Source organism: Cololabis saira, chromosome 22 (genome assembly GCF_033807715.1).
Source record: "Cololabis saira isolate AMF1-May2022 chromosome 22, fColSai1.1, whole genome shotgun sequence".
Lineage (NCBI taxonomy): Eukaryota > Metazoa > Chordata > Actinopteri > Beloniformes > Belonidae > Cololabis > Cololabis saira.
The window spans coordinates 14,478,450-14,496,025 of NC_084608.1; the positions used below are offsets into that span (position 1 = coordinate 14,478,450).

Genomic DNA, 17,576 nt, shown 5'->3' on the forward strand with positions numbered 1-17,576 from the left:
GGTCCTGCATCAGCTGGGAAGGCCCTCCCACCCCTGCAGAGGCTGTTTGGGGTTTGGGGGGGCTGATTGATGATGGACACAGCAGCTCTGCCCTGTGTAAGGCAGGGTGGAGGTGGGGCTGTTTAAACAGCCTGCTTTTGATTGACAGGGCTGGGGGGGTTGAGCAAGTGCTTGGGTAAAAGAGAAAAGTGTTTCTGTGTATGTGGGGGGGGGTCTGAATGCAGGTCAGATTGTGTGTGTGTGTGTGTGTGTGTGTGTGTGTGCACTCTTGAGGAAGCATGGGTGCAGGAGGAAAGTGAGCTTTTAATTACAAGGGCAGAGGGAGATGTAGCAGAATGGTGCCCCCACCTCCACAACAAACACATACACACAGACTGCTGTTTCTCTGCAGCTGGAAGTAATCAGCATCAGTGTGTGTGTGTGTGTGTGTGTGTGTGTGTGTGTGTGTGTGTGTGTGTGTGTGTGTGTGTACGTGTACGTATGAGAACAGGAGCCTTAAAGCACACCGTTTAAACTTAAAGATGCTCTGTGTCCGTTGTCGCGTCCCGGTCTTTTAATCGTTCCTTCTTTCTTCCATCCCTGGCTAAACCCACCCTTCGGCTGTAACATCTGCAAGACTTTTTAGTGAAATTAAAAAGCTTATTATATAACATGGGTAAACCAAAAAATACAACTCAACACCACTCTCAAATGAGGGACCTGAAACTAAAAAAAAATAAATAAAAAGTATTTTTCTTCACTTTATCACCTGCGTTTGTCAAAGGGAAATGGACAATATTCCTACATTTCATTATTTATTCATCATGTTGCTACAAGTTACATGTTTTGTGCGGCTAACTGTGTGCAGTGATACTATGCATCTTTTTAAAATCTTTTAAAGACACAATGATAAATTACACACAAAAATGCCTCATTTACAGTTCTCTATAAGGAAAACATTGATTTTCAAAATGTTTTCATTAAATTGCAAAGTTAAATATTGATATTAGTCAAAACATTAAAAAAAAAATATTTATGTATTAACCAACTCAATTATGTAATGGTGTAAAATTATTTATTTTGAACAAACTTCTTAACAAAAACACCAAACGCTCCCACGACTTAATCCAGAGTGTTTCTTTATTTTTGTGTTTTGAAATACAGCAGACCCCCCCAATTATTATTTTTTACTTTTACAAAAGTGACCCAAACAAATGTGTGCACACAGATGTAAACATGGTGCCCAGAGTATAAAATCATCAAGGAAACGCAAAACATAAAAAAAGAAACACAATGTCCCTGCCCATATAAAAATAAATTAATACTTTTGTGTGTCCAGTCATTGTCAATCTTGTTTGTCTGGTCCTAAAGATTCACACGCACAAACTGAGGTGTCATTGGCTTTCCTTCACACCAGCTCAGCCCCATCACAATCATTTATGTACACTGACGGCCAACGAGAAAGGTTTATGTACACATGACGAGGTAAAAATGGTGCCACTGCAGGGCCCCCGGCACACTTCCTCCCTCTACAAACAGCTATATACATCCCCCCCTCCACACCACCCCCCTATCAGCCATCTATTGAGTAGCTTTTAGCTTTCAAACACATGACACAAAGTAGAAGTCATCAGATAGGGGTTTACAGCAAGATTAGACTGTATGAAGGAGAAAAAAAAACTGTACACAGTAGTACAAAATGGTGTTAAATCACAAAACCAGTAGGCTTTTAAAATATATAATCTTCTTCCCAGTACACAAAAATTCCAGATAAATAAAAAGCACAACACATACTTGGCTTTGATATCAAAGAACCCAGCAGAATAACATTTCCTAGTTTTCTTAAAGAGACAGCGCGCCTATCCCGACAGACCAAGTGTGTTTTCTTTTTTTTCTTCTTGTTTGTTCCACCTTCCAAATACAGCTTCATCACCAGTAGCGCTGTGAAAAATTAGGCTGAGTGACAGAGACGTAAAAGGAAACAAAGTCCCGCCTTTTCCCCCCGTTTAGCCTCAGGCACTTGGGTTTGGACCCTGATTGGCCAGCCCCGACTGTTGGTGGGTTTGTAAGTGGCCGCTGCCGTCGGCCCTTTAGGTCCTGATAGGCTGGTCCTGCTGGAGAGGTAGGTGCAGCAGGGGGCCCAGCCAGGGAGGTGAAACGGAAACACTTCCACCTGCTGACAACCAACCGCACTTTGAGTCTGTGCCATGTGGAAACGATGCATCCTTCTGAACATTCAGGTTGCCTTTTCTTTCTTTTTTTTTTTTTTTAACATTTCACATCCCTGACTGAGCCCCCTGCATCTGGCCCAGAAAAGAGACAGTGAATAGCAAGGCTTCTGTGGTGACTGTGCGAGGCTTGGCTCACTGACATTAATGGATCTGCGCAGACGGAGTGAAAGGGACACGGGGGAAAGAGAGGCAACAGCGAAAAACACGTGGGGTTTTTTACACAAGACTGACCCAGAATTCCCCCCCGGGACTGCCGCGAGACAGATGTCATAAATACATCTGCTACCGTTCAGCGCTATTCTCAGGATCTGCATTTTCTATATTCACGTGAACATTTAACTGCTGCTACTTTTCAGTTTGCGTTTTTCAGTTCTGTGCGCGCGAGCTCGAGTGTTGAGTGAACAGCTCTGGTTAGCTGAGGCCCCTGAGAGTGAAACAGCAGACAGACCCGACCACCGAAAGAGGAATCGGGAATACGAATCAGAATGATTGGGAAAATTAGGAAAACAATGACAGAAAAAAGGTTTCCGTGAAACCGACCTGTTTAGCAGTTAATAGAGCAAACACACCAAGTGCTTCGCTGCTAAATACTGATCAACGAACACATTAATTACCACCGGGAATATCACATAAAAATATTAGGAAGACAAAAGACATTGAGAACCAGAAGCAGCACTAAAGTTAATTAAAAAGGTACAAAATCTAAAGTTGAAACAAAATAAATAGAATATGGGGTCATGAGTGAAACAAGAAAAAAGCTGCAAAAACAAGGTTCAGTGATCTACAATGAGTGACTGTAAAATACAACTGATATATTCTTACTTTTCTTTCTATAAAGCACCATGACCTGAAAAAATTAATTTTCTTGGAAAACAGATTTCTCTTATGAAAATGTTCTAATCACTGAACTACAAAGTTGACCAAGAGGCTGATCCCAAACATCTGCATATTTATTTTGAGAGAGAGAGAAAACCAAACCAAAAGAAAACAAAAGCGCATATGCCGTCATGTCTTCTCCTGCCCCCCGACGCCCACGGCCTTTTCAGCGAGCCGAGGCTTCTGTGCCCCCGAGCCGTGCGTGTCGGCGTGCGCGTGGTGCAGCGGGAGGAAGTGGTTGGCAGTGATGGCGCCTTGGCCCTGGCTCTGGGCACCGGGCAGCAGGTTGTTGATGGGCAGCTGAGCGGAGGACAGTGGGATGGAGGGAATCTGGGCAGAGGAGGAGAGGGACTGCAGCTGCTGGAGGTCCTGCTGCTGCTGCATCAGTTGGTAGAGCAACACCTGCTGCTGATCCTGGGGGGGTGATGGGGGGGCAGACGGAGGAGGGAGGGGACACGGGAGTTAAAAAGAAGAAAAAAAGAAGATGAAAAATGAAGATAAAGTGGGGGTTTGGGTCAAGAAAAGAAATGAGAAATGAGGTACAGAAAGAATGAAGAGTGGAGAAAAGTGTTCGGGAGGGAGAGAAAAGAAAAGAAAAAAAAAGAGTTAATAAGCTCGGTGATTTACACCATTCTCCAGAGGAAAATTGTTGGCCACTTTGTGTGCATTTAACTGTGATAGTGGAGAGTAATGACATGTGTTAGTGTCTCGGCGTCTCACCGCTGACGGCTGCGAGGACAGCAGCTGCTGGAGGTGGTGGTGGTGCTGCTGCTGCAGGAGGAGTCTCTGCTGCTCCGACAGCAGCCCCAGCCGTGCAGAGCTGCACAACAGAACACACTCAGTGAGACAAGACACAACACACTCCAGCGCTCCGGACAAACGCTAATACACAGTTTAAAACATAAGAACAGACGGCTGAATGCAAATGGTAAAATACAACAAGCAAATTCATTCAACCTCACATAAAAGGAGCTACGCAGAATTAAAACACCCATCCAGCATGTTTCACACCCGTCTCACCTGTTCTTATTAGAGCTGAAACAATCCAACAGGGAGGCAAAAAGGAAACAGAGAGAAAACGATGCAGTGAACTTACACACCCATCCAAGAGTTTGCTGACATTATGAAAAACACTTGTATTTACAAAGCGACATAGTGCCAGGCGTTTACTAGTTACACTGATTAACTAGTTAACGCCTGGCAACTGAAACGCATCAGTCTAGGGCTGTTCGATTTTGCCCAAAAATAAAATCTCGATTTTTTTCTCTCAAAATCCGATTTTCGATTACGATTATTTTGTGAATTGACAAAAGGCAAAGAAATGATTTCAAATATGCAGTTTTTTTTATTGAACATTTGCCCCATTGGGCTTTAAGTGCAAACTTTGCTCTTATTAAACCAAAAATGAACAAAGTGCAAAACTCTGTAAAATAAGTTGAAAAAAAAAAGTGAAAAATCGATTTTACGATTTTCACGTTTTAACATCGTTCTAATTACATAATCGCGATTACGATTTAAAATCGATTAATCGAACAGCCCTACATCAGTCTACTGCTTTGTTGTATGCTGTGATAAAGGATCACATGGTCTGATTTTATGGCGATCCTGGGAATGAAGCAGCGCTGGCTGGTCTGAGGAGCATCCTGCGTAGACATCGGGGTGATGAAAGCAGCTGTTGCATACCTGTTATTGACGGGCAGTGTGACGCCTGCAGCTGTTCCCGTAGTGTGTGCGTGAGGGCTGCCGGTCCCGGCTGGTGTCTGGATCACACCGTTCAGCGCCCCGACGAGTCCCAGCGCGTTTCCTGCCCCCAGAGCACCCATCAATCCCGCCACGCCACCCAGCCCGGCTACGGTCGCCCCGACGGCCACCCCGTTGAATGCTGGCTGAGGCGGGCTCTGGGAGATGGAAGGAGGGGTGGAGAGGGAGGAGGTGGAGCCGCCGCTGCTGTGACCTCCACATGACGCACTGTCCTGAGGGGCAGACGCAATAATAGGGATTTATTACAAATCTGAGGTGGAACTTTAAACTTAACGACAGATGCTTGTTTCAACAAAGCTCGGATCATATGCTGGTCGTCTCTGGATGGTGACATGGAATTTAAACTTTAACTGTGCATGTATTTGGCCTTACCTGAGCTGCGGCAGGTAAAGACAAGTCAGTAGTTCCCAGATGGGCTCCCTTCACATCTGCAGCACAAATAATCACATGTTCAGATCCTTGCATTGGTGCAAATGTGTACTGGACGTTCACGCTGAAGCAAACAGAGGCTTGGTAAGAAGATAAAGTGAGGATTCTGAAAATGCAAAATGTGTGTGTGTGTGTGTGTGTGTGTGTGTGTGTGTGTGTGTGTGTGTGTAAATATACCAGAGGAAGCAGTTGTAGGAGTGAAAGGCACTGATAACTGAGCGCTGAGAAGCTGCAGTCTTTCTTTCTTCATGGTCAGAGTTTTAATCTGCTCCTCCAGCCTCCTGTTCTCCTCCTGCAGCTGGTGGAGAGACTTCAACATCCCCACCACTGACAAAGGAAGAGGAGATTAAACTATTAATCACTGTTTCCTATAGAAAATATTCCAACATTGTCCTGCTCTTAATTTTCAATTCACTGCTCCCCTCACAAGAGTCAAATTGAAACGGGCACGAATGGCAACCCTTTGTGGTCAATACAGCCGTTGCAAAAGGTAAAGAAATTTCAGATCCATTCTATGTTGCATTAATGGACGGCCTTCACCAGTGAGAAGACTGATGTCTCAACGCTCTTAAAGACACATTCTTCCTCAAGGGAAGTTCATGTAACAACCGTGCTTTGAAAGGGAGGTCGGAGGTCAACGTCAGCTACAGTGGTCCTGCCGTCTGTGCAGACTCCGTGCAGTGGTCAAGGACAATAAGACGAGACGGGGAGGGTTTGCAGGAGAGGGGATTTCTAAACCTGATTGGTCCTCTTGAAGGACAACCTTTCAATCAACTATGTTGTCATCACATCGCTGTTCCATTTTCATTTTATTGATCCCTGAAGGGATGTTCAGATAAGCAGATAACTGACAGACATCAACAGAGCCAACAATAAAAGATAAGGTGACAACACATAGGAAGCAGGTCTGAGCCACAGCTGGAGGGGAAACGGGACAAGATGGACAGATTGTGGGTTTAAAGTCTCTATACCTGTAAATGTAGGGGAACTGAACTGGTATTGTTTTGGTGACAGAAATGGCAAGTTGTGAATCAAATCAGCAGACGCACGGAAATGTTAAACTTTTACATGACATGGAGCATGTGTGTCCCCTCACCGTCTCCTTGGGCTCCCTGCTGCAGCAGGAAGTTCTGGCCCTCGTTCCACTGCCGCTCCAGGAGCTGCTCGATGGTGGTGGCCACCGGGGGCAGCGTCTCCCCACCGCTCCCCCCAGACCCTAGCAACCCCAGCCCAGGCCCTGGCAACGACCCCGAAGAGTCATAGCGGATCTGCAGGCCGCCAATGGGAGAGCTGAATGAAGGGAGAGAGCGAGCACGGACAGAAAGAGAGAGATGGAGAGGTCAATAGGGAGATTAACGACCCAACATAAATGTCAGACAAACATAGACACTGCTGGCTATAAAACTACATCAATTTGTTGTTACAGTGGCCTCTAATGAAAAGGGGCCAGGCTTTCTGTCTGCATGCGAGAGCTGGAGAAAGATGGGGAGAGGGAGGAAGAAGGAGGACATGTAACGGAGAGAGACGGACAGAAAGGGAAGTGCAATGTCTTGATGTGATAAATCTTGGTGGGTGCTGAGACAATCTGTTGAGTGTGAAAGAGGCAAAATGAGGGACAGCAGAGGAGAAGAGAAGACAGAAAGAGATGGAAAATGAAGCGAGAAAGAATTTTAAACTATATTTACATTCAGATTTCTAATTGCCATATAAAAGCTCTATTTATTAAAGATGTAATAATACATATAATTCTAAGTTAAGTATCAACCATTACCTAAAAGTGAAAGACAAAGATAATTTGGGTACAGGATTAACAACAAAAGTGTTACCAACCTCATTAAATTAAATCCCCCATTCCACAAAGCAGCAGAAATAAAAATATTATTGTGTGGTCGATATTCCCATCCTGAAAGATCCAGTAAATATTCCCAAATGGAGACGACAAAGTAAAATCATCAGGCTGCCCTTCCATGTGTGACTTAGACCAAAAATAAAAAATAACTAGACTTGAAGGATGGCTACCACCTTCAAAAACACAAGTTACCGTTGGCTGAGAGAACAAGAATTGCCAGTGGGGGTAAAAGCGAAAGAGAAAATCTGTTTGTGCGAGTGTGTGTGTGTGTGTTTGTGTGTGTGAGGAGTGAGAGGAAGAGAGAGGAGATGAGGGGCCAGCAAAGGGAGAAGCAGAAAAAGGAGGTGGGGGGAGAGATGGGTGAAGCGGTGGTGGGGTGCAGTGAGGAATGTAAATGGTGAGGGAAGGGTGGGAGGGCATCAGAGAGAGAGAGTGTGTGTGTGTGTGTGTGTGTGTGTGTGTGTGTGTGTGTGTGTGTGTGTGTGTGTGTGTGTGTGTGTGTGTGTGTGTGTGTGTGCATTTACCGAGGGGTGGTCTTGGGAGAAGCTCTTATGGAGAAGCCCTGAGATCCAACGCTGCCGCTGCTGCCATCTCCCACCTCCTGATCTGTACACACACACACACACACACACACACACACACACGCACACACACACACACACACACATCTAAGAACAGGCCAAAACAACCGACGTTGCATGCAATTTGTGAACCGATAACAGTTTTAGGTGATTTTTCCCACAAAATTTCAAATTAGAAATGAAATAATTTCTTCTTTTCTCTTCTATTTATACAGATTAATGAAGTTAAACGATAAAAATCATCCATTATGTCCTACTCTCTCATTTCCATTGTCCAACAAAATAAACACTTTATTCTCAATATGACCAGTGTTTCATTCAGTTCTACTTTGAAAAGTTGTTGACAATTAAATATAAATAAAACAAAAGCCTTTACTGGTCACCAGAAGGGTAACTTAAGTTGCTGCAGCAACACTAAAACGAGCCCAGCCTAATGAGTACTTCATGAATGGACCTGTTATCTGGATCTGGGGGATAAAAAGACCTCTTCCAAAACCAGATGGCCCACTAGCCGCTCCAGCCTCACTTTGCTGCCTCAAATCTGACAAATTGAAGTTGATTGCATGCTTTACAATTTCAAAGGAAAATCGCAGTCATTTTGAGCACATGTAAAATACAACAAATGATTGTGGAATAAAGACTTATAAATAAAGGCATCATGCTGTGCATAAAAAAATATAACCGTGGCCATCTTTTTCAAGAATTTTGGTTCCCATTATTCTCTGGTTTAGAGAACTTCATTGTACGCTGATTGCTGTTTTATTGCTGTCATTAACTTTTTGTATCTGCAGGTATTTGAGTTTTGATGCCCCTACTGTTACTTACTGATGTTATTTTCCATATCTTTATTCACTAACTTTTTTTCCCCCCCAGTTTATTTATTTTTATTTATTTATTTGTTTCTTGTGTATGTTTTTGTGCTTTTTTTTTGGGGGGGGTAGGCGTGAATTGGCATGCGTGCACAAAAATTTTGGAAAGAAGGAAAAAAAAAAAAAAAAAAATGACAAATTGAAGTTCATTGCATGCTTTACAATTTCAAAGGAAAATCGCAGTAATTTTGAGCAAATGTAAAATACAACAAAGAATTTTGGAATAAAGACTTCTTCAGGCGCCATCATGCTGTGCATAATGTGGATTTCTTTTATTGGAGTTGTTAAATTCTTACTGCAGCAAAGACCAAGTTAATGCACTAAAAAAAATAAAGAAAAATAACATCCGATTATGAAATTATTACTCGTTTCTTTTTACAGCACAAAACTGTGGGTGCCCAAAAAAGACTGTCAGCTGGACACAGAAGTTACGCTGACACCCCTGACAAGTCCCATCCCCTCTTTGTATCTACGTCACACACTAACCTTCATTCACTCTGCCTGGGCTTCCCCCTATCTTGTGAGAGTCTCCGTCTCTCCTCCCTCTGGGCCTCTGGCCAGACACTTCTTTTCATTTTCCTCAGTGAGAGTAATGAATCACACATGCACACACACTTTTGCATTTACACACTCACTCAAACTCCCCTCTACTTAAGACAGTCAATTCCAGCTTTTACCCCCACCAGGTCACCACTCTAGGCTCTCGCTCCCTTCTTTTTCAAGTCCTTTTTCTGTCCTAACGCTTTCCATCTTGGCACCTCCCTCCTGACACTCAAAAGCAAAGAGAAACGGCTGCCAAAGTAAACAGGCTACATGCATACACATACACACTCTCAGATTCACACACCTTTCAAATCTGCGCTCACATGACTTGTATTAGTTGACAAACAAAACCTGTGTATCCATGCACACACACATCGCATGACGGAGCAAGCCACTTATTTCCATTACTGATTGTATTTGGAGCGTTGATAAAGTTAGCTGATACAAATCAAATCAGGAAAAAATGGAAATCTAAAATCGTTTAATAATTAATTAACCGTTTCATTTCTTGCTCTGGCTGCAGTACATTTTTGGGGCAGCTAGTTTATCAATTTGATAAACACTAAACACTTGTAAATTACTTCTCATAACAGCATGATGCCTTCGTTGGAAATGTTCAGTATCTGAGTAAGAGGTTCTTGAGGCTCTCTTTGAAATCAGGGACAAGATTGGGAGAAATTCTCCAAGTACTCCCATTCATCTGTCGTGTTACATTTAGTTTATGCTCAGGGTACATGCAGCTTATCCAATTAAGAATTTTATATTCAGAAACAGTTTGTTTTTTTTAAATAAAAAAAAAAAAAGATATTCAGAACAGATTTGTATGGGCATCCATTAAACTATAAGATATAATATGAACAGAAAAACTGACCACACACTCACTTTTTATGTTAAATTCACATGAAACATATAAGACTAAAAAGACACATATGAAAAGTCCAATTTTGCAGAACTGGACAGTTTCAGCTCCAACACGAACCAACCAATAAAAGAAATAAAATCAAACTAACTGAGCTAAATTGCTGGAGTCTCGCTTGAACTTAAACCTTTGTCCTGATAGACATCGACTTAAGGTGGTTTGTTCATGGTCATCTCACATCAAATCTTTACCTCAGATAATTAATTCCTTAGAGCTATTTAATTTGCTTTTTATTTTTCTTTACCATTTATAAAAGCTCAAACCTTCATGAGGTTGGGTAACATATTTCAAACAGAAACTCTCAGGAATAATTATTTATAATAAAAATGCTAGTGGTGGTGGTCTCTTTAAAGCACGGTTTTACACTATTTTCTGATATGTATTTTTATTTAAAATTAAACTAAATTAAGTTAATTTTTATAAACTGCCCATTCATGGCCAAATCATTTATGCTGGAAAAGATTAGGGAAAAAAAGAAAAAATTTAAGTGTTTAAAGTCCATTCAAGTGACGCTCCTATAAAATTGTGCTGCTTGTGGAAAAAGCTCGTCTGCAGATCTGCGTAAGTCAATTCCATAAAGTAAATAACTAAAATGCGGTTGAATGCCACGGGTGAGACATAAACTCATTCTTGAACGAGTCATCTTGGGCTCACGGAAATTTTACTTCAGTTCACGAAGAAACTAATCTGCAGATCTACTCTTCGTGAGGTTAAAAATGCAGAGAACTTTAACACAGACGGGCTTCACGTTAGACCAATATGTAGCATTTATTATTTAAAAAAAGAAAAAAAACTTTACTACAAAACTAGTGACAAATTCAAATATCTAATCACACAGATTTCTTTTTTTTTCCCCCGCGACAGAATTCTTAAATATCTAAAATTCTCGTTAAATTCAGTTAAGATGAAATTTCACATTTTCCAAACTAAAAAACGTTTATGCTTTCAGTGAACCACTTATATCTGGAGAAATCAAACATCTTTCTTTTAGGAGTTGCACAAAGCTTACTTGTGTCTGTAAGAGCGAGACACACACACGCAGCCAGCCCTGTGGCCCCTGACATTCAGGCTGATTAGTGAGCTGACCTGCAGATCAGGGATGATCTGATCTTGATAACTGATGACCAGCAGCAGGACTTGCTTCCTCCTCGTCTTCACTCTTGATTCCCTCTTCCTCTTTTCTCTTCATTCTCTGAACTCTGGCCAACCAGATGTCTTGCATCAGGAAGTGGCTACTCTTGATTGCTAAATTGCTGAAGTCGTGTCCTACTCCCTCATCAGCCCCTCCGCGCTAGACGGACGTGAACAGGTCACATTTTTGTTCTATGCCAGGAGGCTCTGGAGACTCCTCACACAACCCCCTACTCACTTTTTTTCCCCTTCCAATATGTCAAGAGAGGAGCAACAGAGCTCTGTAAGTAGAGCTGACTAGGAGGGGGCTTAAGACTATCACTGACCTTTGACCTATCTGGGGGATCAAGGGGTGTGACCTATCCATTAGCCCCCCCCCCCCCCCCCCCCCCCCCACACACACACACACACAATTGTTATATTTTCCCTACTATGCAAAAACTCTCCCATTTCAAATTTTCATTGAATATGTTGATACATTTCAGTTTTCTCATAGATTTCCAAAAGAAACCAATGATGCCTTTAGAAAAAAGTGAAGGAGAAAAAAAAGAAAAAAAAGGAAAGAAACTACTAGACTGAGTTAAAATGGTCGTTTTGAAACACCAAGTAAAAATAAAGCAACAGAATCATTTTGGCAGCCGTTACTAAAATTACTGAAGATGTGCAACAGATGAAGTTCATGTTGATGCGTCTTTCACAAAAACCTCCACACCATTTCTTTCCTTGCAAAATGGGTGCAAGTCTTAGTTGTAATTCCATACGTGTATTTTATTTAAGGTGATGGGGAAAAAAGGGCTAAAATGAGCATGTCCCACTGCAGCAGAGAAACTGTCACCTTAGCAACGATAAATGCTTTCGTTTAAGTTGAACATTAAAAAGACAAATGTGAAAACAGGGAGTAGGCGTTTCGAAAGGTGACCCCATGATATTTCTTTTTAAAACGCTCTTTGGTAACACGGCACAGAAGCGTAGTTCAGATTTGTTCAGCATGTTTTTATAATATGCCCTTTCCTGGACTTTATTCTCACAACGAACGTCTACAAAAACCACAACCTCTTTGCACGACGGTGAGACACGAGCTGCATCCACCACCGCTGGATTGTCACTGACAGACTTGTGTGTCTGTCTAGATTGTTTTGTCAAGTTTCAAGACTAATCCAATGATGCTTTCAGGAGGGTCTGATTAAGGTCCTACCAGCCTAAACAATGGTAGAACTGTGTTTTGATGGAGCTGTTCTCTGAGGTTACATTTACACAGCAGGTCTTGATGTTAGAGGGAAAGGGAAGAAAAACGGATGCTATTTTCAATAAACACTTGTGAAATAACCAAAGCTGAAACAGAAGAAATTATCCAAGTCAGAATTTCATAAAGTATTCTTGGAGGTCTGCTAGAGAATGGAGTTATTTCACGACGGAAAAGAAATATATAGCCTCTGTATTTGCACGTCATTTGTCACCATCTTATTTTCAAGGATGTACGAGTTGCTTTAAAAAGGAGAAAATCCAATCTGTCCACTTGGGCGGCAGACAAATGCATTTACCCAATTTATAGACACAGATGAATGAGGACTAAAAACTGATCTAAGACAATATCCGTTTCCATGTCCACAGGTCATACCCGATCTGTGCCTTTAAATTTGAATGAATGAATGAGAATTGGGTCACTTGAACAGTGTAGTGTAAATGCAGTCTGATATGACAACCTATTGATGAGGAAGGTTGCAGAGCATCAGCGTTTTGACACTTGCTTAGTATAAAAATGCTACTTTTTGCATAATTGTTCACTTTTCGTAAAAATAAAATAAAATAAAATTTCTTTGTGCAAAGGCGAGATTCATTTGCAAATAATAGCAATATGTAGTGACAATGAATACTTTCTGCAGGAAAAGACATGCTTAAAATGTTATTAAATTGTGTCTATTGTCATATACTGAACAAAAAAGATGAAATCTTCAGTATAGAGTGTAAAGCTGTTAAAAAGGAAGGAGTACCCCGACTCCACACCCCATTCATGCACGTACAGAGAAAGGAGAGGCAGCAAGAGCACACAACTCACGTCTACTTTAAGTAACTGTTGTTTATGAGGAGTTTAGAGGATAAAGGAGAGTAAAACTAAAACATTTACCTTAAGTTTCCCAGCAATGATCATTAACAATTCTAACTGTCGTTGGGAAACGGAGGGGTCAAAGCTGCCAGCAGCATGTTTCCAGCAGACACAAGCTCCGGCTTCAGCAGAAGCACATGAAGCATGACATCACAGCTGAATAAATGAAAACTAGCACATCATGCTAATTTTAGAAATGATGTGAATGGTGGTGGAGGCAGAGGGCGTGTTGTTCGCCTCAACCCTCCGTCCCACTGCTGACGAGAACAACTGAGCTTTGATACAAATAATGTCTGAGACGAAAGCTGGTGAACTAAATGGAAGACTCGGAAAAAATACAGTTTTATCTGTTTTTACAAGGACTTAAGTCTTATATGTTCATCATTCTCTTTAAAAAAAACATCTTATTTAATGACAGCTATTTATTTTTATTTGTGCCTTTGTCATTAGCATAACATCAGTATTTTCTGATAACTTATCTTGAAAAAGAAACACACACACACACACACACACACACACACACACACACACACACACACACACACACACACACACACACACACACACACACACACACACACACACACACACACACACACACACACACACACACACACACACACACACACACACACACCATAATCAGGGAAGTGAGGCTAAAGGCACATGTTTTTTACACTAGTAGCAAAAAAACTTAAAAAAAAAAAAACTCAAAACAAAACAAAGTCTTAAGATCTCAGAGGGTAAATTTGTTACTCCACACGACTCCTGCTCTGTATAAAATTTACATCTCGTACAAAAGTGAAATAGATAGAAACCATGGATGCTACATGCTGCAACAGACCGGAATTAAATAAAAAAAAAAAAAAGATCAATTTAGTTCAACTAAACGCTAAAAACAGCATGGTCATATCTTTACACTGAACAGTCCAAAGCTGTAATTTTTTGTATTAATTCTGGACTGCACATTATAATAACAAGATGCATCTTTTTTTTCTTCTCCTCCCTGCCCGTGTTAGGGGCCAACCTTTGTTCCTGTCCTGTCCCAGCCTTTATAAGAGGCCCAGCTTTTTTATTTATGGAACGAGACGTAGAAATTTTTTCAGATTAGAGACATTGTCCTACCTGCTGGTGATGCCTCGGACTGAGCGATGAGCGCTGCCATGGTGGAGTTGGGGTTCAGCCTGTTCCCAAACATGTGTGGGGGGGCCAGGTTGAAGACTGAGCCGGGCAGACCACTCACCTGAGGAGAGAGGAACATATATGAAGCCACGGCGCACTGGGATTACAATTATCATTAAAAATCACCTCATTTGAATGATTCTTTTAAATTAAAATTTTATTTTCTTAATCAAACATTCTGTACTCATACTCATCTATAATTGACTATATGTGTGTGTTGTGTCTGGGAAGCCTCAACAAGCAGGTTACATGTGTTTTCATTCCGGAAATCTGATGTGAAGACAAAGTGATTCCGCAAAAAACCCAAATTAACAAACATGAATGAATGAATATTTAACTGCCTCGACCCAGAGACTTGAATAATTGGAAGAATTGATGCCTTTATAGTTTAAATAAATTATGGATTTATGGGATATTTTTGTTTAAGTGTTTAATTAATTACACACACACACACACACACACACACACACGTGCGCGCGCACGCACATATATATAAAATAAAGCACAAAGATAAACACTGCCTATTTATTTTCTGAGAAGTAAATACTGCAAAAAAATGTAAAAAAATTCCAAATATGCATGAGAGGTAAAAACAAAATGTAATAGTAGATTTATGGTATTTCTGTAGAAGCGAACCTAAAGAGAAAATGACAATAAAGGTAGTTGCAGATTTTACATTTATGTTTAAGCGCTATGTATTTCTTAACAATAAATAGAGAAAAACATTTAAATGGCAATTGAATGTACGAGTAGTTGATAAACATAACTTCATAAAAACAGCCATGTGAGTGTTTCTTTGGTTTATTATTGACCAGCAGTCCAGTTTATTTGGAAAAAGATCATTGATATCTGAACCTGAGCACCTCATCCATATGATGCAACATTTATAATATATTTAAAAAATACTTTGTGTATACAATGAGCGTGCAGCTCATTATTTTGCCACATATACACACAGAGACTGGCACACACACCCACACTCACGGCTCAGACTGCCTCAGCACCCTGACAGTATGCTGACGTGCTGACAAAGTGTTTCTGATGCATAGAGTTTAATCCAATTAAAGCATTTCCCAAATAAGGGCAGTGGCGTGAAGGGTGGGGTGGATATGGGCGTTGGATACGGGGGTGGAGCATCGGGAGGGGAATCTGCTCCATCTAAAAGAACAAAATGGCTGACTGTTGAATGCTAAAGAAAATACTATGACCAAAACATGTGACACTGTAACAAACCGATTAAAGTCAGTTCGTCATGAAGTCCATAAAATATTTACTTTCTTGTAAGACTGAAATGTGTTGAACAATACTTATTTGAATAATTAAAAATCATAATTATAGTAAGCATGATAAGTAAATTCAAGCCTTTGCAGCCACGTTGTTTGCCACACTTAATAACCCGAATGAAACATGGACAAAAAACACTTCACACTGAGAAAGCACCGATCAATAACGCAAAAGCCAAAACATTAAAAATACAAGACTTTAGTGAGCACACACCAATCAAAAATCCACCCATTACAAATTCATGGACTTGACATATTTTAAATAGGAAAATAAGGAAAAAGAAATCCTGCTGCTTCCCTTTCTTGTTGAATCCTAAATTCAAAGGAGAAATCTGATCCCTCTGTCCTTTTTCTCCTGGTCTGAAATGACTTCACATGTCTTTGTAGGACTCCCTCCTCCTTCCTCCCCTCATTGCCATAATCCTGCCCCCCCCACCCCTTTCCTATCAACATTCATGTTTCATTTACATTCATTTTTCATTAAAGTCTCTCTAAAACTCTCTCTGTCCTGGGATGATAGCCAATAACAGTAGGCCCAAAGTCTCACACACACACACACACACACACACACACACACACACACACACACACACACACACACACACACACACACACACACACACACACACACACACACACACACACACACACACACACACACACACACACACACACACACACACACACACACACACACACACCTGTGCTTGTATAATTTTTGCAGTCAATTCAAAGTCTCTGTGTGTGTGTCTACGTCTCACATGCATCACACTTTTACAAACGCACTATTAAGGAAAAAAAAATCCAAAGCAAAACTGTTTTTCCCCGTCTGTCCATCTCTCTCTCTCTCTCTCACACACACACACACACACACACACAGAAATATATACAGTCAGTGCGACTCCTCCTTCCCACCATCCATCTCTCTATTCCTACTTGTCAGATGTCATTACATCACAGGACGAGGCGGGAGGGGGGGGGGCAGAAATGGACGGGGACGGAGAAAAGGAAGGTCGACGGTGACAGAAAGTGTGTGTGAGAAAAAAAGCAAAAGAGAGGTGACGAGTGGACAAGAGGAAAAAAAAAAAGGGAGTTGGGTGGGCAGAGCGCGGGGCTGGGGAGGCTGATGGACACAGACGGTCGTAATGAAGGTTTTTAATTACTTTAAGAAAAGGGTGTTTTGATAACTTTAAAAGGTCTGAGCTGATTGTGTGAGCTTCAGCGGCTTGGAAACTAAACATTAGCGAGGATAACATAGTCCTGTACACCAGAAAGAACTTGTTCCTTTGAGTAGAAACATAAATATTTTAAGGGCTTTGTTTTTTAATTCAATTTAATTAACTGCTACTTTTATATATGAGGCTTTCTTTAATATTAAATTATTTCAAGCCAATAAAGAAATTCTATAACATTCAAAAATTATGGTTTCTCCAAAAATGTGCAACTTCAAATCTGGACCTATTTTATGTCACGTGTTAAGTAAATAAAGTAAGTAAATACTTAAAAGCTTTGTAGAAATATAACTTTTTTCTAACTTTACTTTGAAATGATAAAAAAACATAATAGGGAATATGTTTTAAAATAATCCACGTCTTTGGTGGTTTTTTCAATTGTTTCATTATGTTGGAACATGAATAAAAATGATAAACAAAAAAAACGCTTGTTTGATATTTCTCTCTCTCACACACACAAGGTTTAAATTAAACATTCAGAGAAAAAAAAAAAAAAACAGATTTGTTTTTGTGCAATAAACCACTGCATCCCATTGCAGGTGCACCCAGTTGTCAGCTGTAGCATGCCTTTCTGAGAAAACACTCTCCGCACAAGGTCAGAACACAC

The 17,576-nt window shown here is 41.0% G+C and overlaps 1 protein-coding gene across 6 annotated transcripts in view; it reads right to left on the bottom strand.

The window, feature by feature from the left end:
* Nucleotides 1-3,144: 3,144 nt before the first annotated feature.
* mllt10 (MLLT10 histone lysine methyltransferase DOT1L cofactor) overlaps nucleotides 3,145-17,576 on the bottom strand; it is a 48,108-nt gene continuing 33,676 nt past the window's right edge. For 5 of the 6 annotated variants that reach the window (XM_061713966.1, XM_061713964.1, XM_061713962.1 and 2 more), the window contains 9 exons: nucleotides 14,398-14,515; nucleotides 7,650-7,731; nucleotides 6,373-6,566; nucleotides 5,454-5,603; nucleotides 5,220-5,275; nucleotides 4,770-5,059; nucleotides 4,107-4,121; nucleotides 3,807-3,906; nucleotides 3,145-3,500 (listed from right to left, as the gene is read on the bottom strand). In XM_061713966.1, the coding sequence (XP_061569950.1) occupies nucleotides 3,216-3,500; nucleotides 3,807-3,906; nucleotides 4,107-4,121; nucleotides 4,770-5,059; nucleotides 5,220-5,275; nucleotides 5,454-5,603; nucleotides 6,373-6,566; nucleotides 7,650-7,731; nucleotides 14,398-14,515 (1,290 nt within the window). In that variant the 3' untranslated portion in view covers nucleotides 3,145-3,215. The remainder of the gene's footprint in view (nucleotides 3,501-3,806; nucleotides 3,907-4,106; nucleotides 4,122-4,769; nucleotides 5,060-5,219; nucleotides 5,276-5,453; nucleotides 5,604-6,372; nucleotides 6,567-7,649; nucleotides 7,732-14,397; nucleotides 14,516-17,576) is intronic. The other variant, XM_061713963.1, reaches the window with a different exon arrangement.